This window comes from Hippocampus bargibanti, linkage group LG18 (assembly GCF_051943395.1).
Source record: "Hippocampus bargibanti isolate YZ-2025 linkage group LG18, ASM5194339v1, whole genome shotgun sequence".
In the NCBI taxonomy this organism is placed as follows: domain Eukaryota; kingdom Metazoa; phylum Chordata; class Actinopteri; order Syngnathiformes; family Syngnathidae; genus Hippocampus; species Hippocampus bargibanti.
Window position 1 is genome coordinate 13518205 of NC_142751.1, and position 27942 is coordinate 13546146.

At 37.1% G+C, this 27942-nt stretch overlaps 1 protein-coding gene across 1 annotated transcript in view; it reads right to left on the reverse strand.

Moving 5' to 3' along the window:
* itga1 (integrin, alpha 1) overlaps positions 1 to 27942 on the reverse strand; it is a 38652-nt gene that overhangs the window by 4456 nt on the left and 6254 nt on the right. Inside the window, exons 2-24 of the mRNA XM_089020806.1 lie at positions 22570 to 22690; positions 22122 to 22231; positions 21564 to 21652; positions 20217 to 20331; positions 20016 to 20143; positions 18940 to 19088; positions 18612 to 18762; positions 18048 to 18222; positions 17905 to 17978; positions 14616 to 14763; positions 12456 to 12598; positions 10842 to 10985; positions 9148 to 9402; positions 8940 to 9070; positions 6918 to 7093; positions 6063 to 6214; positions 4924 to 5034; positions 3407 to 3483; positions 2436 to 2562; positions 2243 to 2320; positions 2084 to 2160; positions 1911 to 2000; positions 401 to 503 (exon numbers count right to left, since the gene is read on the reverse strand). Of these exons, the coding sequence (XP_088876932.1) occupies positions 401 to 503; positions 1911 to 2000; positions 2084 to 2160; positions 2243 to 2320; positions 2436 to 2562; positions 3407 to 3483; positions 4924 to 5034; positions 6063 to 6214; positions 6918 to 7093; positions 8940 to 9070; positions 9148 to 9402; positions 10842 to 10985; positions 12456 to 12598; positions 14616 to 14763; positions 17905 to 17978; positions 18048 to 18222; positions 18612 to 18762; positions 18940 to 19088; positions 20016 to 20143; positions 20217 to 20331; positions 21564 to 21652; positions 22122 to 22231; positions 22570 to 22690 (2924 nt within the window). The remainder of the gene's footprint in view (positions 1 to 400; positions 504 to 1910; positions 2001 to 2083; positions 2161 to 2242; positions 2321 to 2435; positions 2563 to 3406; positions 3484 to 4923; positions 5035 to 6062; positions 6215 to 6917; positions 7094 to 8939; positions 9071 to 9147; positions 9403 to 10841; positions 10986 to 12455; positions 12599 to 14615; positions 14764 to 17904; positions 17979 to 18047; positions 18223 to 18611; positions 18763 to 18939; positions 19089 to 20015; positions 20144 to 20216; positions 20332 to 21563; positions 21653 to 22121; positions 22232 to 22569; positions 22691 to 27942) is intronic.

Here is a 27942-nt window from a genome sequence, read left to right on the forward strand (position 1 = left end):
GATTCAAACTTTTGGATTTGATGGGCTCAAAATGGACCAAAGAGGATATAACTATCCTATACAAATGCTATCTAGCTAGCTACCTAGCTGGCTATCTATTTGCTATCTATTATCTAGCTACCTAGCTGGCTATCTATTTGCTATCCATTTGCTATGTATTTGCGATCTATTAGCTTTCTGGCTAGCTATCTAGCTATGTACCTGGCTATTTATTAGCTATATGGCTATCTAGCTAGTTAGCCAGAGCCTTCAACATTGAAACTATTTGACATTTATACAGTCCAAACAGAAAAAAATAATATATATTTTTTTTCTCAATGCATAACAATGTTGAAATACTTAAAAATATCACATGATAACCCTTGATTTTATTATTATTTTTAAATGTATAAGTACTTACTGTGTAGCTAATGTTGACCTCTTCGCCGATCATGCGGGTGTCATTGAACACAGCCGCATACTGTTCGCCTTCTTTCACCACCACGTGCTCGTCTACCGGACGCCTGCAAAGAATTCATGCAAATTCAGATTCAAATTTGATAAGAAATGAAAGAACCACAATGATGCTCAGACGACATAAACTGCAATATGTAAAAAATTGCATTCATAGTTTAGTTTAATCGTCTCTTTTATTATTTCTCATTTTATTTATGGTTTAATTGTAGTGTCCTTGGGTGATTTGAAAGGTGCTTGTAAATTAAATGTTTTATCATAATAACAATTATTATGTTTTATCATAATAATAAATAATAATAATAATAAAAAAATAAAATAAGTATTCTTCTTATTATTATTATATAGAATAACTATTATTATTATTATTATTATTATTATTATTATTATTATTATTATTATTATTATTATTATTATTATATAACATTTAACATACATAAGTAGTAGTACATAAGTATTATTATTAATATTATTATTATTTTAAAACATTTAACATACATAAGGAGTAGTACATAAGTATTATTATTAATATTATTATTATTATAAAACATTTCACATAAATATGTATGATGATGATGATGATGATTATTATTATTATTATTATTATAAAACATTTAACATACATAAATAGTAGTACATAAGTATTATTATTATTATTATTATTATTATTATTATTATTATTATTATTATTGTAAAACATTTAACATACATAAGTAGTAGTACATAAGTATTATTATTAATATTATTATTATTATAAAACATTTCACATAAATATGTATGATTATTATTATTATTATTATTATAAAACATTTAACATACATAAGTAGTAGTACATAAGTATTATTATTATTATTATTATTATTGTAAAACATTTAACATACATAAGTAGTAGTACATAAGTATTATTATTATTATTATTATTATTGTAAAACATTTAACATACATAAGTAGTAGTACATAAGTATTATTATTAATATTATTATAATAAAACATTTCACATAAATAAGTATGATGATGATGATGATGATTATTATTATTATTATAAAACATTTAACAGACATAAGTAGTAGTACATAAGTATTATTATTAATATTATTATTATTGTAAAACATTTAACATACATAAGTAGTAGTACATTATTATTATTATTATTATTATTATTATTATTATTATTATTATAAGCCACATGGCTTGTAGCAATTTGCTTGTAGCTTTGGCTTTATTAAATAAAATAAACGTTTGATTAAAAAAAAAAATAAATAAATAAATAAATACATAAACAAATACATAATTAAACAAATACATGAATACATAAATAAAAAGCTAAACTACAAAAGTGGCCGAGACGTTTTGAAAGTTGTACGCCTGACGTAAAAGTTGTACGCCCCGGGCTTCCGGGCAGACGTTATTTCAGCGACGGTAGCTAATGAACGACGGTCTCAAAATCGTGTACTCACACTGTGAACACCAAGCCAGCCTCATACTTGACGGGGATTGAGATGTGCACCGTGTTGTCATTGAGGTCAGAGGTCAGCTCTTCACTGTCACTGTGGGGGAATAAAACGGACACACACACACACACACACAAAATATGATGACAATGCTCAGTTCATGAAAAAAATGACTTTACCTCATGGCTGTCACATTGATTTGGATGTTATGATGAATATGATTCGGATTCGCCTCGAATTTCAAATTAAAAGCTTCCTGTGGACAACAAATAGCTTCTTGAAGGACAAAAATAATGAATCAAACATGGCGGGAGTTGTTGGTTGTTTAAAAGCGATACCTCCACATTGCTCCCCAGGAAGGGGTACCCCACCGCGCATTCCACTTGGGTGTGATTTAAAGTACAGTCTTTTTCCGGCTGAAAATCCAAAAGGAAAAACAAGGTATATATATATCATCATATTTCATATTCATAATTCATGGTAATAATCATGAAATATAGGATATCATTTCTTCTTTGCTGGAAATCTCACCTCCACTTTGACATAGTTGATGTTTGCCGTGAAACTGACCACGACTTTGGTGTTGTAGGCGTTGTCTTTACTATTTCTCACGCGGATGTTGACGTCCAGTTTGTCCTTCTTGGCTCGGATCACCAAACTGGAGGAAAACAAAGGTTAAGACCAAGAACATATACAAAGATTTACCACCAGAGGGCAGTCGTGCACTGGGAAAAAAAAATCCAGTAAAGCTCATCCAACTACAGTGATACCTTGGCTTACGAACTTAATTGCTTCCCAGACAGTGTGTAATGGGAAAAGTGTGTATCCCAAAAAATAATTTCCCATAGGAAACCATTAAAATGAGAATAATCCGTTCCCAGGTCCCCATAAAACATAATTTTCTACTTTTCTAAGCCTTAAAACTACACTAAATATACCTTATTTTAAGTATCATAAATGTGCTATGGTATTATAATTAAAGAAATAAACCGTACTGTTTAATAAAGTTGTTTTATTTACCTTTGTGATGGTCGTTGATGGCTTGATGGAATGAGTGGCCGGTTTAATCAGCATTAAACACTTGATGAGGAACGTAGCCTTCTTCTTTCACTATCTTGAGTCATGATCCCTTGTAGGTGCTTTCTCTGCGATAATTTTACCTAGTTCCTCATCAATTGTGTTCTGTTTAGCAGGGTTGATAGCTTTTTTTAAACTTTTTGCATCAAGTGTTCAGATGGCTTGTGCGGGTTATTTGTGGAGCCTGATTGGTGGGATATTTTATCCTTGCAGTCTACACTCTGCCTTTGAACTATCAAAGTTGAAACGAGCTCGTTCGCGAATGACACATCACTCATTGTGGCACTCCGTGTGTATCCTGAAAAATAGTTCGTATGCCAAGGTAAATTTTTCATAAATGTCACGTTCGTAAACCGAAAAGTTCGTACACCAAGGGGTTCGTAAACCGAGGTATCACTGTATTTGAAATTCTCATGGACGCTCACCCCGTTACACTCGGTTCTGCTCGGAGGGAGAGGTCAGCGATGCATCGCTCGTGGTTTCCACAGTCAACCAAGGGAATCTATAAGAATAGAACAGATTCAATTTGACCCGTAGGCGCTAACGTTAAGGCATTTCATTTTTATTTCCTGAATGTTACATCTTTTGGGAATACATACAGCGGGTGGTCTCTAGAAACAAAAGACTCAAAATAAGGTTTTGTGTTTGTTTGTACACTTTGGAAAAGGCCTCTTTTCTAGTGATGGGGATTACGGCTCTTTTTAGAGAGCTGGTTCTTTTGGCTCGGCTCATTAAAAAGAGTCGGATCTTTCGGCTCCCAAATGGTTCTTCATTTTTTTTGTTGCTTAAATCTGCTTACTACCAAAAATAATGTAAAATGATATGTAAAACGAATTACAAATGCAATAATATACAATATGTCATTTATGTGGCTTTATTTCGATGCTTGTGTGTGTATGTATGTGTGTGTGTATGTTAGCTATTAGCTATACTGTATATTAGTTAGCTTTCTATTTATATGAGTTAATTCCGGGTTGAGTGAACGCTTCCATAGATATTATATTTCCATAAATATTGCTATCTATTAGCTGTCTAGCTGACGAGCTATTAGCTCTCTATCTGGCTAGCTATCTGGGTGGCTAGCTATTAGCTATATATTAGCTAGCTTTCTATTTATTTGAGTTACTTCCGGGTTGAGTGAACGCTGTGACTGTAAAGTGACCTTGAGAGTTTTGAAAGTCGCTTAGAAATGAAATGTATTATTATTATTATTACTACAGTAAAGTCTCGTTATATCGATATTCTCGGGAGTCGGAAAAAATATCGATATATCCGATCCTGCGGCATGTAAATATTCTCCTTGCGTTCCTAGAAATAGTATCGTAATAAGCAGTACTATCGATATAACCGATAACGAGACTTTACTGTATTATTAAGAGCCGGTCGTTCACGTCAAAGAGCCAGCTCTAAGAGCCAGTTCGTTCACGAACGACACATCACTACTCCTGATGCATGACCTTAATTTCCGTTGCCCCCCATCCACCTCTCGCCATCCCCTCCGGAGTGTTTCAAGGGTCACAGTGCATTTTCTTCCCAGTCCGGGAAGTCCGTGCACAGCGACTGACCGCCGGAGTTGTAAAATAATATCCAGCAGATGAGCGACTGTAGCTTCCGTCTGGTTGCTCTCTTTTTATAAACAATAACAGGAGAAGACCCCCAACCCGTCTCACGCCACATTTGCTTCATTCCCATATCAGGCGGCGAATACTTGCTCCCGTCGTTATCGGGACACATCACTCATCGCAACCACTATTACTTGGAAAGCCTTGAAGTCGGCGTGTAGGGAGTGAGGGAGGACATGTTGAAATGAAAAATGGCGGTAACATGCGGTGAACACTCAGGGAGCAAAGCAAACGACAGAACAGCGTGAAAGGGTATTAATAGCGCTTTTGGCTCGCTAAAGTGCGGCAAATATTTCGCTGCTCAAGAGGTGAAGACATACCGTCTTGTTTATGGACGTGGGTAGACTTTCATCCAGGACCGGGCCTTGGTCTTCATCCGCCAGTCCAAAGTCCAATGACACCAGGAGAGGGTCCCGGAAGTCCAGTCGGGCCTTGTGAAAAAAAATGTTTTTGCTTTTTATATATTTATGACAAAATAGTATGATCACATGATGCGTATGAAGCGAAGTGTAAAAAATATTTTCTGTCGCATGCCCTCCACTTCTCAAAAAATGGAAATTCTTTAAAATGAACCAAGATACTGCAACTTGTTTTTCTTCGAATATATAAATATATGTATATATTTTTTATTATATATGTATATTTTTTGTTTTTGACTTCAAGATGGCGCCACCAGAGTGGCTGCCTTTACAGCAGCTCCTATGTTTTGTTTTTTTGCTGCTGTGAAATGTAAATTTCTCCACTGTGAGACAAATAAAGGCTAATCTAATCTAATCTAATCTAATCTAATCTAATCTAATATTTTATATATATATATATATATATATATATATATATATATATATATATATATATATATATATATATATATATATATATATATAGCAGCAAAAAAACAAAACATAGGAGCTGCTGTAAAGGCAGCCACTCTGGCGACGCCATCTTGAAGTCAAAAACAAAAAATATACATATATAATAAAAAATATATACATATATTTATATATATATATACAGTAAAGTCTCGTTATATCGATATTCAAGGGAGTCCGATGTATATATATATATATTACAACTTGTTTTTCCTCAAATATATAAATATATGTATATATTTTTTATATTTTTTATTATATATATATTTATTGTTTTTGACTTGAAGATGGCGCCGTCACAGTGGTTGCCTTTACAGCAGTTCCTATATTTTTTTTTTTTGTTGCTGTGAAATGTATATTTTTGAGCCGTATTTAGTAGAAAATTATGTTTTATGGGGACCTGGGAACGGATTATTCTCATTTTTAATGGTTTCCTATGGGAAATTAATGTTTGGAAGACACACTTTTCGCCTTACACACACTTTCTGGGAAGCAATTAAGTTTGTAAGCTGAGGTATTACTGCAGTTTTTGTTGATTCTTATACGCCTGGTATCATTACACCTATCCCCATTTCCTGTCCTGAATTTACCAACATCACGAACATCTCCTTTGCGCACATCCTCATTCGGTCCTCCACATTGATCGTTCTGGAGATACGTCGGTCGCTTTTGTCGTCCGAGTCCAGAAAAGAAGCCCTGGATTTCGCTCGCAAAGCATCCAAGGTCAGATTGTAGCGAATCACTGCATATGATGTGATGAAAAGACACCAAAACAATGAAAAAGTGAAATGATATTGCAACGATCAATAATAATAATCATCATAATAATAAATTTCATTTATAAGCGCCTTTCAAAACTCTCAAGGTCACAGGATCGTTTTTGTCTGCGGGTGAGCAGCGGCAGCCACATGCGCCAGCGTTCACTCAACCCGGAAGTAATTCAAATAGATTTAAAGCTCGATAGCTAGCGAACAGATAGCTAATAGATAGCCATCTAGACAGTTAGCTAACTTGCTAAATAGCCATACTGCTAATAAATAGCCAGCTACATAGTATACATACATAATAGATAGCAAATCGATAGCAAATGGATAGCAAATAGATAGCCAGCTAGGTATCAAGCTATCTATCTATCTAGCAATTAGTCAACTATTAGCTAGCTAGCTAACTTTCTATCTATTTGAGTTATTCCGCTACTCACCCACAGAAAAAAAAATCCTGTGACTGGAAAGTGACGTTGAGCGTTTTGAAAGGCGCTTACAAATTAAATGTATGATTATTATAGCTTATAGATAGCAAATATATAGCTAGCTTGGTAGGCAGCTAGCTAACTACCTTGTCACTTACCTGCCTGGGAAGTTCCGTCAGACATTATTATTATTATTATTATTATTATTATTATTATTATTATTATTATTATTATTAAATAACCAAAAATGTCTCACCTGCTTGATTGTTAAGATGCTGTTTATCGGATTTGACGCTGTAAACGAAGCAAACTTGGGTGGTAACGCAGACAGATTTGCGACCAAGGTGTTCGCACTCGTATTCGGCCTGCTTCACGTTGATCTTGGCAGGGTCGAAAATCATATCGGCTCGCAGTTCCGCCACATCTCTGGACCTGAAAAAGAAATGGAGATATCAAAATGGAGAGTTTGCACAAGGGATGGATAGTTACCTTAAAAAAAAAAATGAACTGTGACTTTTGTTGTGGTTGACATCCAAAAATATGAAATTTTGACTCAGATTTTAGCAATCATCATGGAATTTAACAAGTTTGATTTGCTTTCGCGGGCCGAAAAAAATTATGTGGCGGGCCAGATTTGGCCCGCGGGCCTTGACTTTGACACTTGTGGGTTAAGGTCAGGGGATGATGCTAATAGCTACACTGCATTTTTTTTGTAATGTAGTTTTTAAGTTTTTACACAGCCCGGGAAGAAAAAAAAAGTGCGAGAGGACATTCTCTCATGCTAGCAAGGTTGAATCATAGCCAATCTGGATTTCGGCAGCTAGAAACGGATCAATTTTTATTGGGTTATTGCCGTTAAGTACAATACATGTCCACATGAAGGTAAAGAATCCCCGGCCAGTTGGGCTAGCAAGGCTTTTAAAAAGAGAGGAAGTCGTCCATTTCAAGCCTACAAGTCCAGTGGGACGTGTTCAGCTGTCGAAATGAAACAAGCAAAACGGCGTCAGATGATTTTCGTTTTACAGAAGCAGATGAGTGGAATACACACGCACAGAAGGATTAGCTATCTGGCTAGCTAGCTAGCTGTTAGCTATCTATCATTTATAGCTGACGTTGTGGGTTATTTTTAACTTGTATGTAAAAATCCACACAAAACAGTTAAATAATAGGTAACATCAGTAGCTATCTAGCTATCTATCTTTTAGCTATCTGGCTATTAGCTATCTATTATTGATAGCTGACGTTGATTATGTTGTGGGTCATTTTTATCTGTATGTAAAAATCCACACAAAACAGTCAAATAATAGGTAACATCAGTAGCTATCTAGCTAGCTATCTTTTAGCTATCTGGCTAGCTAGCTATTAGCTATCTATCATTTATCGCTGACGTTGTCTATGTTGTGGGTTATTTTTAACTTGTATGTAAAAATCCACACAAAACAGTCAAATAATAGGTAACATCAGCAGCTATCTAGCTAGCTGTGTTTTGGCTATCTGCCTAGCTAGTTGGCTATCTATTGGCTATCTATTAGCTACTCAGATAAATAGAAACCTAGCTGGCTAGCTGATAGACGGTTAATGGCTAGGCGGTTGGCTGGCCAGATGGCTAATCGATAGCTCGCTAGCTAGCTAGCTATTTGAGTTATTACGGGTTGAGTGAACGCTGGCGCGTGTGGCTCCTGTGACTGAAAAGTGACCTTGAAATGAAATTTATTATTATTATTATTATTATTATTATTATTATTATTATTATTATTATTATTATTATTATTATTATTATTATTAAGCATCTTTTTGCTATCTATTAGCTATTTATTAGCTGGCTAGCTAGCTATGTAGCTGGCTCGCCAGCTATCGAGCTGGCTGGCTAGCTATCTAGCTGGCTTCCTAGCTGGCTAGCAAGCTATATGTCTATATATCTATTAGCTATATAGCTATCTATTAGCTCTCTATTAGCTAGCTAGCAGGCTTTCTATCTATTTGAGTAACTTCCGGGTTGAGTGAACGCTGGCGCGTGTGGCTGCCGCTGCTCATTTATTATACATAAAATAAGGTATATTTTGTGTAGTTTTAATGGTTAGAAAATTAGAAAGTAGAAAATTATGTTTTATGAGGACCTGGGAACGGATTATTCTCATTGTAATGGTTTCCTATGGGAAATTAATTTTTGGGATACACACTTTTCGCCTGACACACTCTGTCTGGGAACCAATTAAATTCGTAAGCCAAGGTATGGCTGTATACACATTTTAAGAATGTTGTGCGTTTCATGTCTCACCAGAACAACGAGGCCCCGCCCAGACCACCAATCGTCACATCAGTGATTCCGTCTCCATTTAGATCCATGATCCCATGTATGGATTGACCAAAAAACTTCATCTTGCCGTCATTTCCGCCCGCCGGTATGTGCTACAAAGACACAGCAGCACCATTTGCGAGTGTTTAAAAAGAAACGATTCCATATATGAGCAGCAGAGGGCGCTCACCTGCACAAAGTTCTTTTTAAGGGACCGCTGGCGATCCCCATGGTAGATATACACGCCCCCTTTATGGTCGTTCTCGAAAGGCGCTCCGATAGCCACGTCGTTGAAGCCGTCCAGGTTGAGGTCCGAAACGGCAGCGATGGCCGTGCCGAAGCGGGCGCCGCAAGGCTCGTTTTTGTGGGCGCAGCCCGACGAGCTAGCGCTGCAGCACGATTGGTTGACGGGTTTGAGAGTAAACTCGTACGCAAAGTAGCCGTCCTGTAATGACACAAGTGAGTTGGAATCTGGAGATGGAGTTGTCCGACGACACATTTCGGGGTTTTTTTCGGAGCTCTTTCAATAAAAAAAGTCCAAGATTCCAAAAGATGGCGCCATCTGGTGGCATCTTAGAGCAAATGCAGAAAGAGCCCAAAAAAACATTGCATTTAATCATAATAATAATAATAATACATTTCATTTCTAAGCGCCTTTCAAAACTCTCAAGGTCCCTTTACAGTCACAGGATCAGTTTTTTTGTGGGTGAGCAGCGACAGCCACACGCGCCAGCGTTCACTCAACCCAGAATAACTCAAATAGATAGAAAGGTAGCCGGCTATCCAATAGATAACTAATAGCTAGATAGCTAAATAGCGAGCTACACAGCTTATAGATAGCAAATAGATAGCAAATATATAGCCAGCTAGGTAGCCAGCCAAAGCAGTTCATAGATAGCAAATAGCTAGCTAGCTAGGTAGCCAGATCGATACAGTAACTAGCTAGCTAGCTACTTAACTACATAGCACTACTGAAGGCCTAAGAGTGACAGGCATGGTCCACCACTGCATTTATGTGATTAAAAAGAATGTGAGGGACTAATAATAATAATAATAATAATAGTGATAATAGTGATAATAGTGATAATAATCAGAATCAGAATAAGAATCATCTTTATTGCCAAGTATGACAATAATAATAATAATAATAATGACAATAATGACTATAATAATAATAATAATGAAAATAATAATGAAAATAATAATAATAATAATAATAATACATTTATGTGATTAAAAAGAATGTGAGGGACTAATAATAATAATAATAATAATAATAATAATAATAGTGATAATAGTGATAATAGTGATAATAATCAGAATCAGAATCATCTTTATTGCCAAGTATGACAATAATAATAATAATAATAATAATGACAATAATGACAATAATGACTATAATAATAATAATAATGAAAATCTCATGTCATCTCAATAAAATAATAATGAAAATAATAATAATAATAATAATAATAATAATAATAATAATAATAATAATAATAATACATTTATGTGATTAAAAAGAATGTGAGGGACTAATAATAATAATAATAATAGTGATAATAGTAATTATAATAATAATAGTGATAATAGTGACAATAGTGATAATAATGACAATAATAATAAATAACAATACTACTACTACTACTACTACTACTACTACTACTACTAATAATAATAATAATAATAATAATAATAATAATAATAATAATAATAATAATAATTAAAATAAAATAAAATAAAATAAAATAAAATAAAATAAAATAAAATAAAATAAAATAAAATAAAATAAAATGATAATTTGATTTCTAAGCGCCTTTCAAAACTCTCAAGTACACTTTTTGGGGCAATCCCGTATGATTCCATGTCATTATTTCAATCTACCTGATTGATCGTGTAGACGTACACTTGGCCCTGCTCGTCTTTGTCGGCGCCCATGAACATCGGCGCTCCGACCAACAGGAGATCCGTGTACGAGTCCCCGTCCACGTCGAGGGTCTGGAGCACGCTGCCAAAGTACGAACCGATCTGCCAGCAAGGGCAAAAATGGCTCATAAATCACTCAAGTAATAATAATAATAATAATACATTTCATTTATAAGCGCCTTTCAAAACTCTCAAGGTCACTTTACAGTCATAGGGTAAGTTTTTCTGTGGGTGAGCAGCGGCAGCCACACACGCCAGCGTACACTCAATCGAGAATTAACTCAAACAGATAGAAAGCTAGCTAGCTAACAGATAGATAATATATAGCCAGATAGACAGTTAGCTAACTAGCTAGATAGCCACATAGCGAATAGATAACCAGCTACATAGCTAGCTAGCTAGCCAGATAGCGATTTGGGACATTGTTCGACTGAACAAGCTAGTGAAATAGATAGAAAGCTAGCTAGCTAGCTAATAGATAGCGAGATAGATACAGAGATAGTTAAATAGCTAGCCAGCTAATAGATACCTAGCTGGATATATAGCTAGAAATATTGAGATTTATTAAATTTAATGCAGTTGTAATAAAATGAAGCTTTACTAGATATGAGCGCCGCGGTGGTTGGGAGGTTTTGAAAACCGCATCGCAGGTCTTTGCAGTTTGAAACCGTCATTGGCAGAGCACATCAAAGTGCGAACGCACGGTGAGCAGATCAAGAGGAGCAAAAAAAAAAAAAAAACTGCACATATATCATCATCCTCCATTATTTATTTTTTGAAGGAGCTTAAGAGTCATGAGTGATGCAATAAAAAAATATGAATATGAAGAGATGACCTTGCACTCTAATAGGCGTCAATAAATCAAACTGCACTTACAGTAACTTTGTGGCTGACACACTTTTTCCTGCATGACACCAAAACTGGCCTTCTTCTATGGATCTAACTCCAATATTTACCAAATAGTAACAAAAAAAGCCCCCAGACTGTCAATTATTATTATTATTATTATTATTATTATTATTATTATTATTATTATTATTATTATTATTATTATTATTATGCAGCATGCATATACACTGATACCTTGGCTTACGAACTTAATTGGTTCCCAGACAGAGTGTGTATGGTGAAAAGTGTGTATCCCAAAATTTAATTTCCCATAGGAAACCATTAAAATGGGAATAATCCGTTCCCAGGTCCCCATAAAACATAATTTTCTACTTTCTAATTTTCTAAGCCTTGAAACTACACAATACATACCTAATTTTATGTATCATAAATGTTATATGGTATTATAATTCAGGAAATAAACTGTACGGTACAATAAAATCGTTTTATTTACCTTTGTGATGGTCGTTGGTGGCTTCCCGATGGGATCCCGAACAAAAGTTCGTATGCCAAGTTAGCTTGGCATACGAACTTTTTTTTTCATAAATCTAACGTTCGTAAACCGAAAGGTTCGTAAACCAAGGGGTTCCTAAACCGAGGTATCACTGTATTCAAAAAGTCAGAGGGTGTGTTGGCACACCCAAAAATGGTCAGCAGCCAATCGTAGGGGATGAACAAGCTCACCTGTTCGCCTCCTAGCGTCTGCGAGATGACAACATCCTTGCCCTCCAGCCGGTAGATGACGACGCGGCCCGTGTGGTTGTACCGCGGCGCCCCCGTGATGTAGAAAACGCCATCGGGGGTGGATGCCGACTGCACGTCATAACCTAACAAGAACAGAGTTGAATTGTTTACGTCTCACTTTTTCAAAGGGCAAGTCATAAAACACACGTTGGATATGACACGAAAATGCGAAGAAGGACGTCTATGTAGGCTCTTCGTCGTACGGGAGTGATCCATCGATGAAAAGGTTTCTTCAGCCGTCATCTGGACTTCTTTGAAGATGTCGGACGTTTCGCTCCTAATCCGAAGAGCTTCGTCAGCGAACTAAAATTGTGCTGTTAGCTCTATATACACTTAATATCCAACTTACGACCAGCTCGATTTACGACCACCCGTACTTACAACCATGACTTCCAGACAATATTGGCTAGGCAGCCAGCATCTCACTCTCGCACAGGTGTGATGGCACCAGAGGGGGATAGTTTGTGTGTCATTTAGCCTCCTCTATTCAACATTTTGAATGGATTTCAACTTACGACCATTTCGATTTACGACCGTTGGGTCGGAACAGAACTCGGTTGTAAATCGAATGTTATCTCTATATCCCTAATGGAAAGAGGTGGCGGTGCCAGAACCGTGCTCTGATAGCGCCTTGCTCTAAGGTTGGGGGAGCAGTGGACTACTCCCTGAAGCTAATCTGATTACTTCTAATTACTACCTCGTGCCAATTTTTGATGATAGTATGTGATCTACATATTTGGCAATGAACATGATTCTAACTCTGATTCTGATTCTTTTGTTCTGAACAGACACCTTCAAAGAAGTACAGATGACGGCTGAAGAAACCTTTTCATCGGTGAGAAGGACATAAATGAGAAGCAGACCGTTAAAGCGAAAGCAGGTTTGCCAAACAGCTGAGTTTACAGTAGACCGTTCCGGAACGCAGAATCGGTGGAGTATGCTCTTCATAACGACCGCTTGATGAAATAAATCAATGTTCAGCTAGCCAGGGTAGCTGTAACGGTTCCATAAAAGGCATGGAGACAAGCAGGCAAAGTGGCTTATAGTATTGATGTGACTTCAAGACAGGCAGACGTAGCGGATCAAGCTGAAAAATTGCGTATTTACTGCACCCGCCAGCTGTAAAATATCAGTTGAAGCTGCACAGAAAATTCAGACAAACATAATAAATACAGTGATACCTTGGCTTACGAACTTAATTGGTTCCCAGACAGAGTGTGTAAGGCGAAAAGTGTGTATCCCAAAAATTAATTTCCCATAAGAAACCATTAAAATGAGAATAATCCGTTCCCAAGTCGCCATAAAACATCATTTTCTACTTTCTACTTTTCTAAACTACACAAAATATACCTTATTTTATGTATAATAAATGTGCTATGGTATTATAATTAAAGAAATAAACTGTAGTGTATAATAAAGTCGTTTTATTTACCTTTGCGGTGGTCGTTGATGGCTTGATGGAATGGAGTGACTGGTTTCATCAGCATTAAACACTTGTTGAGCAACGTAACCTTCTTCTTTCACCATCTTGTGGAATTATCCCTCGTAGGTGCTTTCTCGGCGCTAATTTTACCTTGTTCCTCATCAATTGTGTTCTGTTTAGCTGGGTTGATAGTTTTTGCATCAAGTGTACAGATGGCTTGTGCGGGTTATTTGTGGAGCCTTATTGATGGGATATTTTAACCTTGCTGTCTACACTCTGCCTTTGAAGTTGAAACAAGTCCAAATTTCACTGTGTTTTCTATCCATTTTCTCACTCTCTGTCGTCTGCCTAGCTATTTTTATTTGCAGCTCTGTATTTCTGTAATCACTCCTGCGTTCTTGACCTATCACGTGGCTTAAACCGAAGACTGGGGGCGGGGAATAGAAGACAAAAACAGTCGGCTGCCATTTTCTTGTTAGGAGAACAGGCTCGTTCGCGAACGACAATTCACTTATTGTGGCGCTCCGTGTGTATCCCGAAAAATAGTTGGTATGCCAAAGTAAATTTTTCATAAATTCAACGTTCGTAAACCGAAAAGTTCGTAAACCAAGACGTTCATAAACCGAGGTATCACTATACTGATTTTTTTATTTTTGTTTGCAATAGATGGGACTCACCGAGGTAACCGGCCAATCTTTCGTAGCCAGCTTCCTTTTTGGGGTCAAAGAAGTGGTTTTTCTCCGGGTAAACTATTCCATCATTGCCGTTTATGATGACAGTGCCGTTCCAGTCGTACGCTCCTACCGCTCCCAGTAGTAAACCTTCCTATCGGGAAGCGTGAGGAAGTTTAATCAATTCATGACATCAATAATAATAATAATAATAATAAGGTCACATTACAGTCACAGGATCAGTTTTTCTGTGGGTGAGCAGCGGCAGCCACACACGCCAGCGTTCATTCAACCCGGAAGTAACTCAAACAGATAGAAAGCTAGCTAGTTAGCTAATAGATAGCTAATAGCCAGCCATATAGATCACTAGCTAGCTAATCGATAGCAAATAGTCAGCTAGCTAATAGATTGCCAATAGATAGCTAATAGCCAGCCATATAGATCGCTAGCTAGCTAATCGATAGCAAAGAGCCAGCTAGCTAATAGATTGCCAATAGATAGCTAATAGCCAGCCAGCTAGACTGCTAGCTAGCTAATAGATAGCGAATTTCCAGACAGAGAGGAAGAAAAGGGAATGAGGTAGCAAAGTAGAGACAGGGAAGCTATATCGGGGGCTAAATCGCAACTTCGAAGAGAGACAGGAAAAAAATATTTCCCAAAATTAAAAAAAAATATATATATATATGTATATTTTGACTTATCTTGATTTTTTACTAACTCCGTTTTACCCCGTTTTAACAAACTGGAAAAGCGGTGTAGGTTACATGTGTACTTAAGAGCCCTAAATATAACTTGCGTGTTTGGAATACAGGAAAGATGTTTGTCTAACAGGAAGGGCTGGGAAAACAAGGCGGTAATTAAATCAGTCAGGATGCAACTTCTATCCGTGACTGTTCAAGTCGCGGCCCTCACGCATCTCACGAGTCATACGGAGAGAAAGAAAAATCATTATTCTGAGATGAAAACTGGAATTCTGAGTGAAAAATTGTAATTCTGAGATTAAAGTCAATTCTGAGATTAAAATTGGAATTCTGAGATTAAAATCGAAATACTGAGTTAAAAATCGGAATTCTGAGATTAAAGTCAATTCTGAGATTAAAATCGGAATTCCGAGTTAAAAATCGGAATTCTGAGATTAAAATTGAAATATTGAGTTAAAAGTTGGAATTCTGAGATTAAAAATCGGAATTCTGAGTTAAAAATCGGAATTCTGAGATTAAAGTCAATTCTGAGATTAAAATCAGAAATCTAAATTAAAAATCGGAATTCTGAGATTAAAATTGAAATACTGAGTTAAAAATCGGAATTCTGAGATTAAAGTCAATTCTGAGATTAAAATCAGAATTCTGAGTTAAAAATCAAAATTCTGAGATTAAAATCGAAATATTGAGTTAAAAATTGGAATTCTGAGATTAAAAATCGGAATTCTGAGATTAAAAATCGGAATTCTGAGTTAAAAATCGGAATTCTGAGATTAAAGTCAATTCTGAGGTTAAAATCGGAAATCTAAATTAAAAGTCGGAATTCTGAGATTAAAATCGAAATATTGAGTTAAAAATTGGAATTCTGAGATTAAAAATCGGAATTCTGAGTTAAAAATCAGAATTCTGAGATTAAAGTCAATTCTGAGATTAAAATTGGAATTCTGAGTTAAAGTAGGAATTCTGAGTTAAAAGTGTGTGTGTTACTTATATCAGAATCAGAATTAGAATCAGAATACCTTTATTCGTCCCGCAATGGGGAAATTTGCAGTCCACAGCAGCAATTGAAGAGGGATGGGGTTGGGGTGGGAGTGAAAGGATAGAAAACAAGATATTCTAAGCATAACAAAATAAAAATGTCAACTGTATACTGTGCAAATGTAGATGTGCAAAAACCGTTCTATAAACAAGACTGTACATAGTGCAGAATCAAGAGATGAGTGATATATTATATATATTGAGTGAACGCTGGCGCGTCTGTCTGCCGCTACTCACCCGCAAAAAATAATTTTTGTTCTCATCCTGTGACTGTAAAGTGGTCTTGAGAGTTTTGAAAGGCGCTTCTAAATGTAATGTATTACTATTATTATTATAACACATGATTAGGAATGTGATAAGAGTCAGGATGTGTACTAGAGGCACAAAAGGGAAGCTAACTGTTTTTTCAACACACATACAGACGGAAATGGCTAACGAATGAGCATGCGAAATAGCAGAAAGCAAGAATCCGCCGCCTGATTTCACATCCCGCGCCACCTCGTGTTTGCAAAATGCTACAAAATGCCATCAAGTCACGGATTTGACGGGAAGACAAAGACGTCGTTGTTTGCTAAAAGCGTCAATCGGCAAAGGACGATCCTCAAAGGGGTTTAGACGATATGCACCAGAGATAACCCCTTTGCGTTTTGACTTCCCCGATTCAGTTATCAGATTTAAAAACGTCACGGACACTGAGACGTGGTTGTCACGATAGTCCGCAACTCTGGTTCTTGTCAGTAATGCTTTTAACTCTGGTTTCATTTATCAGTCACGTTAAACGAGTCCTTTGGCAACACAAAATTCCTACTTATTTCAAACCGATAACCACTTTAAGGCAAAAATGTGTGCATCCAAAAGCTAGGCTGCCAAATGAAAAACAAAGTCATGTAGTTTATTCAATACATTGCAAAAATTGAAAATTGTAAAGAGCAAGGGGAGACTAAACAAATTCTCAAAAAAACAGACTTTATCAACATCGCAGGGATAATACTAGTGGGCCTCAATCGGCAGTACATACGCACCTAAAAGCTAGCAACCATTCATTTGACGACAATGACGTTAAAATCTTAGCGAAAAAAAATAGATGGTTTGAAGGGGGAGTAAAAGAAGCTATTTTCATAAAACAGCAAAACCCCTCACTAAATCGCCATGGTGGAGTGAGGTTTAATTTGGATGGTGCTTACAACTCACTTCTGAGATCGTTACCACGTAGGCTTAGTTATGCTGATGAGGTGATACCAGAGCAAATGGGGCAATCAGGCCAGTCGTAGACCCCATACTCAGACAGGACAATAGAAGTAATCAGTGTAGCCTCAGGGAATAGTCCGGACCAATCATAGCAGAGTCTGGCACCGCCACGTCTGGACAGTAGGGATATATATAGGGCCAAAACTACCAGCAAAAGATTTTAGTTCGCTGACGAAGCCTTTTGGATAAGAAGCAAAACGTCCGACACCTTCCAAGAAGTACAGATGACGGCTGAAGAAACCTTCTCATCGATGGACCACTCTTGTACGACTAAGAGCTTACACAGAAGTCACGTAAGGTAAACTTACTTTGGAAGCATGAGCGCTGAACCCGGCTTGTGACATTTCCATGTCAAAGGATGAAGTGAAATTGCCTGTCGTAGCTGCGGAAAGAAAGGGAATAAAATGGACTGTATGGCACGTAGACGTTTTCAATATGTATTGTCAATTACCTTCCAGGGCAAAAATCTTGTTGCCTAACGCGTCCACAATAGTCAAAAGAGCTAACTCGTCCGACACGTTAAAAAAGTGGTCACGTAATGGCAGACTGGAAACGGATGCGATTTCCTTGATGAACTTCTGGACTTCTTCGGCAGTCTTATTCTGTCGGTTGTAGTCGCCCAGAACCTGGAGACCAGAACATGTGAACCTTGAAAAAAATTGGAAAATTCTACACATCATTCACAACTCATTCACTGCCAAACATGTGCAAAAATGCGTCCACTCCAGTGCCAGGGTTTTTGTCATTGTCACTCAAATTCCAGGACCCACAGAATACTGAGTTTTAGGACTACATAAACATTCAATTCAGCATTGGAAACCTTAGAATCTCTTCTTTCATCAGACAAAGAGTTAATTCCTAAATTATATGAGTCTGGAGTTATATGAGCTTGAAATGAGGGCGGCTGTACAAAATACAATACAGGTAACATCAGACTTACGACCGAGTTCCCTTCCGACCAAGTGGTTGTAAGTCAAAATGGTTGTAAGTCGAAATACATTCAACGTATACGTACAGCGATGCCAAACCTCTCGATCCCATCATCCTCGCAGTCTTTGATAACCGGTTTGAGGTTGTGAAAGTCGTGAGACTCTCCGTCCGTTACGATCACCATAACTTTCTTGACGCCAGGTCTCGCGCCTCTTTCCGGCATGAACGCTTCCCTCCTAGCAAAGCGGGAAAAGTAAAGGCTAATTTTTCAGAGCAGTTTAGCATTTTGGATAGCGGGTGCGTGCTCTTTGTTTTTAAAAGAGTGAGTCAATGTCATTGCCGAGGCTTGGAAATTTATGATTAGTGTGTTGTGACTCATACATGAGCTCAGAGAAAGCTGGTTGGCGTGGTACCTGGCAGTGTCGATGCCCAGAAAGGTCATTGTTTTAAAGCCGGTTTGCTGTGGGAGCTCGCGTACGAAATCTAGCAGGTCAGCGGTGTTGTCGAACTGGCTCAGGTTGACACGGTGGGTTACCGTTTCTCCGTAGGATACGATGCCCACCTGGAAAAACACCAAAGAAATGGTCATTTCGCTTTAGGTCTGGTCTGTGCTTCGGCGTGGCGTCTGTAGACTGTCGAGGATGTGGTCTTGGAATCGGGTGGTGACTTTCCAGATGACTTACCGGAGTTTTCCTTCTGGAAAAGTTGACATGTTGAGGAGCCGAATGAATGAAAGTGTCATAAAAATAAGAATTTGCAGGGTTTGAGTACAGTGATACCTCGGTTTACGAACTTGTCGGTTTACGAATGTAACATTTATGAAAATTTTACCTTGGCATACAAACTATTTTTCAGGATACACACGGAAAGCTACAATGAGTGATGTGTTGTTGGCGAATGAGCCCGTTCTCCTTTTGTAGTGTAGACTGCAAGGTTAAAATATCCCATCAATCAGGCTCCACAAATAACCCGCACAAGCCATCTTTACACTTGATGCAAAAAGCTATCAACCCAGCTAAACAGAACATAATTGATGAGGAACAAGGTAAAATTATCACACCTACAAGAGATCATTCCTCAAGATGGTGAAAGAAGAAGGCTACGTTCCTCATCAAGTGTTTAACGCTGATGAAACCGGTCACTCCATTCCATCAAGCCATCCATAACCATCACAAAGGTGAATAAAATGACTTTATTATACAGTACAGTTTATTTCTTTAATTATTAATACCATAGCACATTTATTATACATAAAATAAGGTATATTTTGTGTAGTTTTAAGGCTTATTTAGTTAAAAATTATGTTTTATGGGGATCTGGGAACGGATTATTCTCATTTTAATGGTTTCCTATGGGAAATTATTTTTTGGGATACACACTTTTCGCCTTACACACTCTGTCTGGGAACCAATGAATTTCGTAAGCCAAGGTATCACTGTATGCAGAAAATAAAAGCGCAAAAGCATTAAAGAGCGGCGGTAATACTGACTTGTGAAAGTTTGGGTCCAATTTGAATGTTCTCGATGAAGCGGACCAGGAAATCGGTGATGCTGGTCCACGGGTAGATGCTGTTGGAGCCATCCAGGACGATCACAATGTCCAGCTCCGTAGAACATTCTAGGAGAAGATAAACGAATTGGGAATAAAACTTTGGGGTCTTTGGAGCATACCGGGAAGTGACATCGCATACCTTGAACGCCCGGCGCCACCGAGTTGAGAACTTGGAAGGATGAGCTAACGTTGGCACAAACCCCTGAGATGTACTGTTGCTGACCACACATGTAGCCATATTGAGGACCGCACGCCTGCAGATACACACCAAACCAACCACAAAACACAGTTGAACAACATTTCAAATTACAGTATGTTATTTGTAAAAAAAAATGTTGGAAAAAAAGTGTTGCTTCCTGGAAAATAAGTTGAATATTTATTTATTTATTTATTTATTTATTCATAAATTTGATAATTTTTAATGTATTTATTAGTTGTTTGTTTATTTATTCATTTGTTTATCAATCTATCGACCCATGTATTTATTTAGATATTTATTTCTTCGTTGTGTATTTATTCATTTGTTGATGTATCTATCGACGTATTTATTTATTTGTTTGTTTATGTATTTATGTAATTATTCGTTGTTTATTTATCCATTTGTTTATGCATCTATCTACCCATTTATCTATGTGTTTATCTATGTATTTATCCAAGTATTTATCTGTGTATTTATTCATCTATGTATTTATTTATCAATTTATTTATTTATTTATTTGTATGTATATTTATTTATTTATTTATTTATTTGTCTATTTATTTATTTATTTATTTATCTATTTAATTAGTTATCTATTTATTTATTTATGTATCTATTTATCTATCTATGCATTTATCTATTTGTTATTTATTTGGAATGTATTTGTTTCTTTATTTGTTTATTTATTTGTCCATTTATTCATGCATTCAAGTATTCATGGTTTCATTTATTCATTTATGTATTTATTTATGTATTCATTCATTCATTCATGCATGCATGCATGCATTCATTTTTTTCATTCATGCATGCATGCATTCATTCATTCATGCATGCATTCATTCACTCATTCATTCATTCATTCATTCATGCATTCATTCATTCATTCATTCATTCATTCATTCATTTATTCTACAACGTGGTGGGATTTTATTTGGCAAAGTAAATGAATAGAAATGATTAGAAATCTGATAAGATTTCTATTTTACCTGTGGGGTGCTTTTGTGTGCTTTTGAACAATTCAGTAGAATTGTGTAAAGTGTGTTATTTGTAATAAATAAATAAATAAATAAATACACCACAAATGAATAAATGAATAAATGATTAAATGAATAAATGAATAAACTGATAAACAGATAAATAGATAAATAAATAAATAAATAAATAGATAAATAGATAAATAAAAGCTATAATTTTCAGGGCAATCAAGTGTAAAAGGTCTCGTGAAAACCCTTTTTATTTACGGTATATAAATGTCACGTACGTACGGTACGTTACTGGGCTGCTTACCAAAAATCCGCCGCTGGGATTGGCCACCAGCGTGGTTCCCATAGTCATGTTCTCTTTGACTTCGTGTAAATTGGGAACGGTGGTGTTTTCTGCACAGAAGGATAAACAAGAGTGTGCACGTAGGAAAAGCAGCTGGACAAATTCCGCCATTTTCATTTTTTTCCCCCCCAGTGAGTCTCTTAGTGTCAATATCCCCCCCCCCCCCCCCCTCCAAAAATAAAGGAAGTCTGCTTCGAAGTTACTCCGTCTGATTGCTGACATAAGTCCTTTTAAATTCCAAGAAGAGGAAGTGTACAAACAAAACAGGAAGAACCGAGCAGCCTGTTTGCAGGGAAGATGAGGAGTGTGCCCACTGCTGGCCTCGACAAACCCCTGCAGGCCTCAGAGGCCTGCTGGCCAAGAGCTATTTTCTTTTTATCTCTTTAATGAATCTGTGTAATTAGATGGAGCGGCCATTAAGTCTGCGTTTGTTTACTCTGATGGGGGTTTTGCTTCCCATCAGCCACAGATACTTGCGCGTATACACACATACACGCACGGTGTAAAGATATTTCTTACCTGGCAAGTCCAGTTTTACACATGTGCTGTCCCCCCTGCCCACAGGACACTTGTAGACGTCGCCAGTTCGTTTCGCCGGCTGGCCCGATAGCGGCGATCCGATGAGAACCCTACATTTGAGGGGGAAAAAAATGCTGCTAGCTAAGTGTTTCATAGCTGCCGGAACATGCGAAAATGTAGCTTTTACTATGAGGATTGCCGTTTTGACGCCATACGAGCTCTTATTTATTTTAATGGGCTGTTTTATCTGCTGGGAATTTGTGTCAACTAGTATCATCTCACATGACTTTGATAAGGCGAAACAGTGGTAGGTACGCAACGGACAGAAAAGTGGGAGTTCTTTGCGCAACTCTAATCTCGTTTGACTCCCTTTGAACTGTACATGTTGAATATGTGCGGTTGAATCACTTCTCAAACACATTTTTTAACCTAAAAAAAAAAATCTTACCATTTGCCTTCGCTGTTTTCAAACTGCTGGACGGTGTAGCCAAACATGTCCTCTAGCGGGCCAGTGAAGGACAAGCCGTTTTTCTGGTCCACGTTGAAAGATGACACGCATGCTAGTAGCACTGTGGTGAAGAAATATAAAAAAAAACATGTTTACAGTACGAAAAGTGTACGAAAGTATGAAAAGTGTGTATCCCAAAAAATTAATTTCCCATAGGAAACCATTAAAATGAAAATAATCCGTTCCCAGGTCCCCATAAAATATAATTTTCAACTAAATTAGCCTTAAAACTACACACAATATATCTTATTTTATGTATAATAAATGTATTTGCACATTGTCTGGCAGTGAATGAGTTAATAAACAATCATCGACCCAAATATACTGAAAATAAATATATGAGTCTTAAAATATGTTTGAGTGCAAATAAAAAATTCTCGTGACTTAGCCACAAAGTCGACTGACGTCGTTCCTGTTGTAGTCAAAGTCAGCTTTATTGTCAAATATGCTAATATGCATGACATACAGCACAGATGAAATTAATGTCCTCTCGGACCCCGCGTGCAAGGCACTTATAATGTAGCTAAAAAAGACATATTTCTGAATGTAAAGTGAGGTAGTGACGTATATAAAGTAACATAATGTAGTAATGCAAAACAAACTAACAAAAAGAGGTCGAAGTGAGGTCTTGCAGAAAAAAACGCGAAAAAAAATAGAGTTCAGGATGATAGTACAGCGTGTAGCGTGTACTCAGAGTTCGGTGAGTGTGGCAGTGGAAAGGGGCAGGGGGGGGCAGGGCTGGGAGGGAGTCATACTGTATGCTGCAAGAATGAACTGATTGAACCATACATTAACGTGGTGTCATTTCAGAGGACACATAAGGAATGTCGAACATCACTGCGAAACACTTCACCCCCCCCTCCCACCCCCCCCCCCCCCCCCCTCAACTTATCTGACCTGTGAGACAAAGACTTCTTTTCTCAGCCGAATGCCATCGCAGAGGCGGCATATGAATTGGGGTGAATCATTGTAAGCACACTACAAAGGCGCCATTTTCTTTATGTATCTGCCCGGGAAATAATGAATCTATCTTAGTAACATGTCTGCGACTTTGTGGGGAGGAGACGGAAAGTCTGAAGGGTCAAAAAGAGACAACACAAGTGGCGGATGATAATCTTTGGCGACATTATATAAAAGCTGGAGTGAAGGCCCACCTGTTCAGCGTATTTAAGGACTGCCCAGCTCACGAGTATTGACCGTGATCACGATTGCGGTTCATGTGTTGTATTTCGGACTTTTCGATATTTTACATAGTCGCTCTCGTTTGGTCACAGAACTTTCAGGACAGACACTCCCCAACTTACGAACGAGATACATTCCGAATGGCCGTTCGTAAGGTGAATTTGTTTGTAAGTTGCTTCAGTGCTAGATTTTGTATGGAATGTATGTTTAAGGTTTATATAAGTATGTTTAAGGCTTGTATAAGTATGTTTAAGGTTTATAGAAGTATGTTTAATACTACTACTACTACTACTACTACTCATAATAATAATAATAATACATTTCATTTCGAAGCGCCTTTCAAAACTCTCAAGGTCACTTTACAGTGACACGATAAGTTTTTTTCTGTGGGTGAGCAGCGGCAGCCACACGTGCCAGCGTTCACTCAACCCGGAAGTAACTCAAATAGATAGAAAGCTAGCTAGCTAGCTAATAGATAGCTATTAATAGCTAATAGACAGCCAGATAGCCAACAGCTAGACAGCTAACAGCCAGCCAGCTAGACAGCCAATAGCTAGCCAGCTAGCTAATGGATATGGATAGCTATTAAATAGCTAATAGATAGCCACATAGCCTACAGCTAGCTAGCTAACAGCCACGTGGTTTGAGTTGTGATATTTCCATGGCATTACATTGCCTTTGAAAGCGCTTTGTGGTTTATACATTTTTTTTTTCTTGGCTCCATGTGACCAACGATTTCACTTTGTACTTTTTCAAGGCGCTTTCATACAATAAATATTTTCATCTTACTTCGTCTGAGCTTGCATTCCTGGAATCCAAGGATGAGAAAACACCGCTGAAAGCGTGTGATCCTGTCCGAGTTAACAATTACTCCACTTTGTCTGGCGCTCTGAATTCATCGCTCGCTACGCCATGAACATTTCAGGGTGCACGTTATGTGCAGACTAAAGAGCCTGAGCAACATGTGATGAGGTCGCCTCTCGCCGCCATAAACAATCCACTCAGACAAACAAACCGCCTTCACTGGACCTCCGTTGGAGTTTATAGAAGATAAGTCTTATTTTTACCAGTGTTTGAAACTAAAGTCTTACTGGTAGTATCGGCCTTATTTATATATCCCTACTGTCCGGCACTGCCATATCTGGACAGTAGGGATATATATATATAGGGCCGATACTACCAGTAGTCCGAAGCATGAAACAGGCTTCTGATTGGCTGCTTCTTCAGCCGTCATCTGTACTTATTTAAAGGTGTCGGACGTTTCGCTTCTTATCCAGGATGTTTCTTCAGCGAACTAAAGTCTTACTGGTAGTATCGGCCCTATATATATATATCCCTACTGTCCAGATATGGCAGTGCCAGACAGTAGGGATATATAAATAAGGCTGGTAGTATCGGCTTTATTTATATATCCCTACTGTCCAGATATGGCAGTGCCGGACAGTAGGGATATATAAATAAGGCCGATACTACCAGTAAGACTTTAGTTCGCTGAAGAAACATCCTGGATAAGAAGCGAAACGTCCGACACCTTTAAATAAGTACAGATGACGGCTGAAGAATCCTTTTCATCGATGGTATAGTCCAAATTAAACGAACGTTCATTTGGCAATTTCTATACTCGGCCAGGCAGCCAATCAGAAGCCTGTTTCATGCTTCGGACTAAACCGTGACTCTAAAGTGTACTTGGAGAGTTTTGAAAGGCGATTAGAACGAGGAGGCCACGTGGCTTTGAGCGGATAATGCAACACAAATGTTGCATTGTGCACTATGACGACAAACGACAACTGGAGCAAAATCTTCAGCAAGAGATATTTACCATAAATTAAGCAAGGGAGCATCTGTGCTAGGTACTTCCTTAATTTAAAAAATCCTTTATACTTCGCAATAATGTTGTTGTTTTTTTGCGATTAGTCATTTTATTGTGGTTCACGTTGTGAAAAAAAAAGGGCAGGCAACTTCATGGTTGGGTAGGCAACTTTTCAGAGTTGTCTGTTCACTAACTTTTTGTCATGAGTTTCAGACACTGTTTTTACGGTCCTTTCTGTTGGGATAAGAACATTTTAGCCAAGATATATTCTCCGCTTTGTTCCTCCTGGTTTATATTGTCTGCTTTCTCTATTCCAGAGCGTCTCCATTTCCTCCTTCCACCTAACCTGATTATATACGTTCTTTTAAATTGACAGGTGCACTTAGCCGAGTTAAGATGGCCTCAGGGGCAAGGCGGTCCTTATCAAACGGTGAGCTCAAGCGCGGTTAAACGCCGTACCACCCAACACGTCGCAGTCAGCTGTATTTGGTGGTGTACGTCTCGCTGCGTCTATTTTTGTGAGTCTGGTTCATGTCTGCGCTGGAAAACTAATAAGCGTGGTGGCCTCTTAAGAGATGGAAATGGTGCTCTGCTCATGGAATTGCCCTCTTGGGCTTTTGTTATTCAAGTTGTCCAGTGGAGTTGGCACGCAAAACGGGTATGGGGGGGTTAGCTAAGGACTTGCAAATGACAAAACAAGGCACGTTTCTGTCAGATGATGATGTGCGTCGCGAGAGTGAGCCTGCTGGTCACAGTGCAATTTGTATTACAGTAAAGTCTCGTTATATCGATATCGGATATATCGATAGTCCCGGTTATATCGATACTATTTCTATGCACGCACGGAGAAAATTACATGCAAACAGGGTCGGATATATCGATAGTCCCGGTTATATTGATATTTTTTCGGACTCCCTTGAATATCGATATAACGAGACTTTACTGTATATGAGTGAGCAAAAATTTCGCTTAGTTGTTTGGTTAAAATTAATGCACAGTCAATTTGGCAGTCTGTCAATGTCTGTCAAGGTCTGGTTGGTTAGATGATTGATTTGAAGGTCAGTCACATGGACTGCTGATTTTATGACAGTACAGTGATACCTTGGCTTACAAACTTAATTGGTTCCCACACAGAGTGTGTAAGGTGAAAAGTGTGTATCCCAAAAATTAATTTCTCATAGGAAACCATTAAAATGAGAATAATCCATTCCCAGGTCCCCATAAAACATAATTTTCTACTTTTCTAAGCCTTAAAACTACACACAATAGAACTTATTTTATGTATAATAAATGTGCTATGGTATTATAATTAAAGAAATAAACCGTACTATATAATAAAGTCGTTTTATTTACCTTTGTGATGACCTGATGGAATGGAGTGGCCAGTTTCATCAGCATTAAATTCTTGATGAGTGCCGTCCAAACCGTATGTGAATTTGACCCGTTGAGGATAAGTTTACAGATTATGGATCCAAGGATAAATTTGGAAATAGATGAAGAAAAAAAATACAAAAAAAAAAAAAATAAAAAAAATATAAATAAATAAATAGACAAACTAAATCGCTAGACAAATAAATAAATGGATAGATAAATAATCAAATTAATAAATGACTTCATAAATAACTATGTAAATAAGTAACTAAGTAAAGAAGTAAATAAGAAAATAAGCAAATAAGTAAATGAGTAAATAAGTAAATATGTAAATAAGTAAATAAGTAAATAAGTAAATAAGTGAATAAGTAATAAGTAATAAGTAAATATGTAAATAAGTAATAAGTAAATAAGTAAATACGTAACTAAGTAAATAAGTAAATAAGTAATTTAATTTAAAACTAAGTAAACAAGTAAATAAGTAATTTAATTTAAATAACGTGAATACGTAAATACATAAATATGTAAATACATAAATCGTAAATAAGTAAATAAGTAAAGAAGCAAATAAGCAAGCAAGCAAGCAAACAAACAAACAAACACACACACACACACACACACACACAATAAATAAATAAGTAAATAAATAAATAACTAAATACATGTGTTTGTGCTGATGAATGAGACTGCAATTATTGGAGACGAAGGTGATGAAATGGAATGAATTGGATTTTTGTTGCTTTGTGAGGATTTTTTTTTGGGGGGGGGTGACTTTGACAGAACGCTGGCGACATCTTAAAATATTTTTTTTTAAAAGTGTATACTTGCCTCAAAATACCGTAATACATATCAGTATTGAGCTCCAACTATTGCCAGACTTCCTTCTGCTCTTATTTTATCCCCTTTTGGACTACACAGTCCATCCCTTTAGTCTTCTTCTATTTTATCTC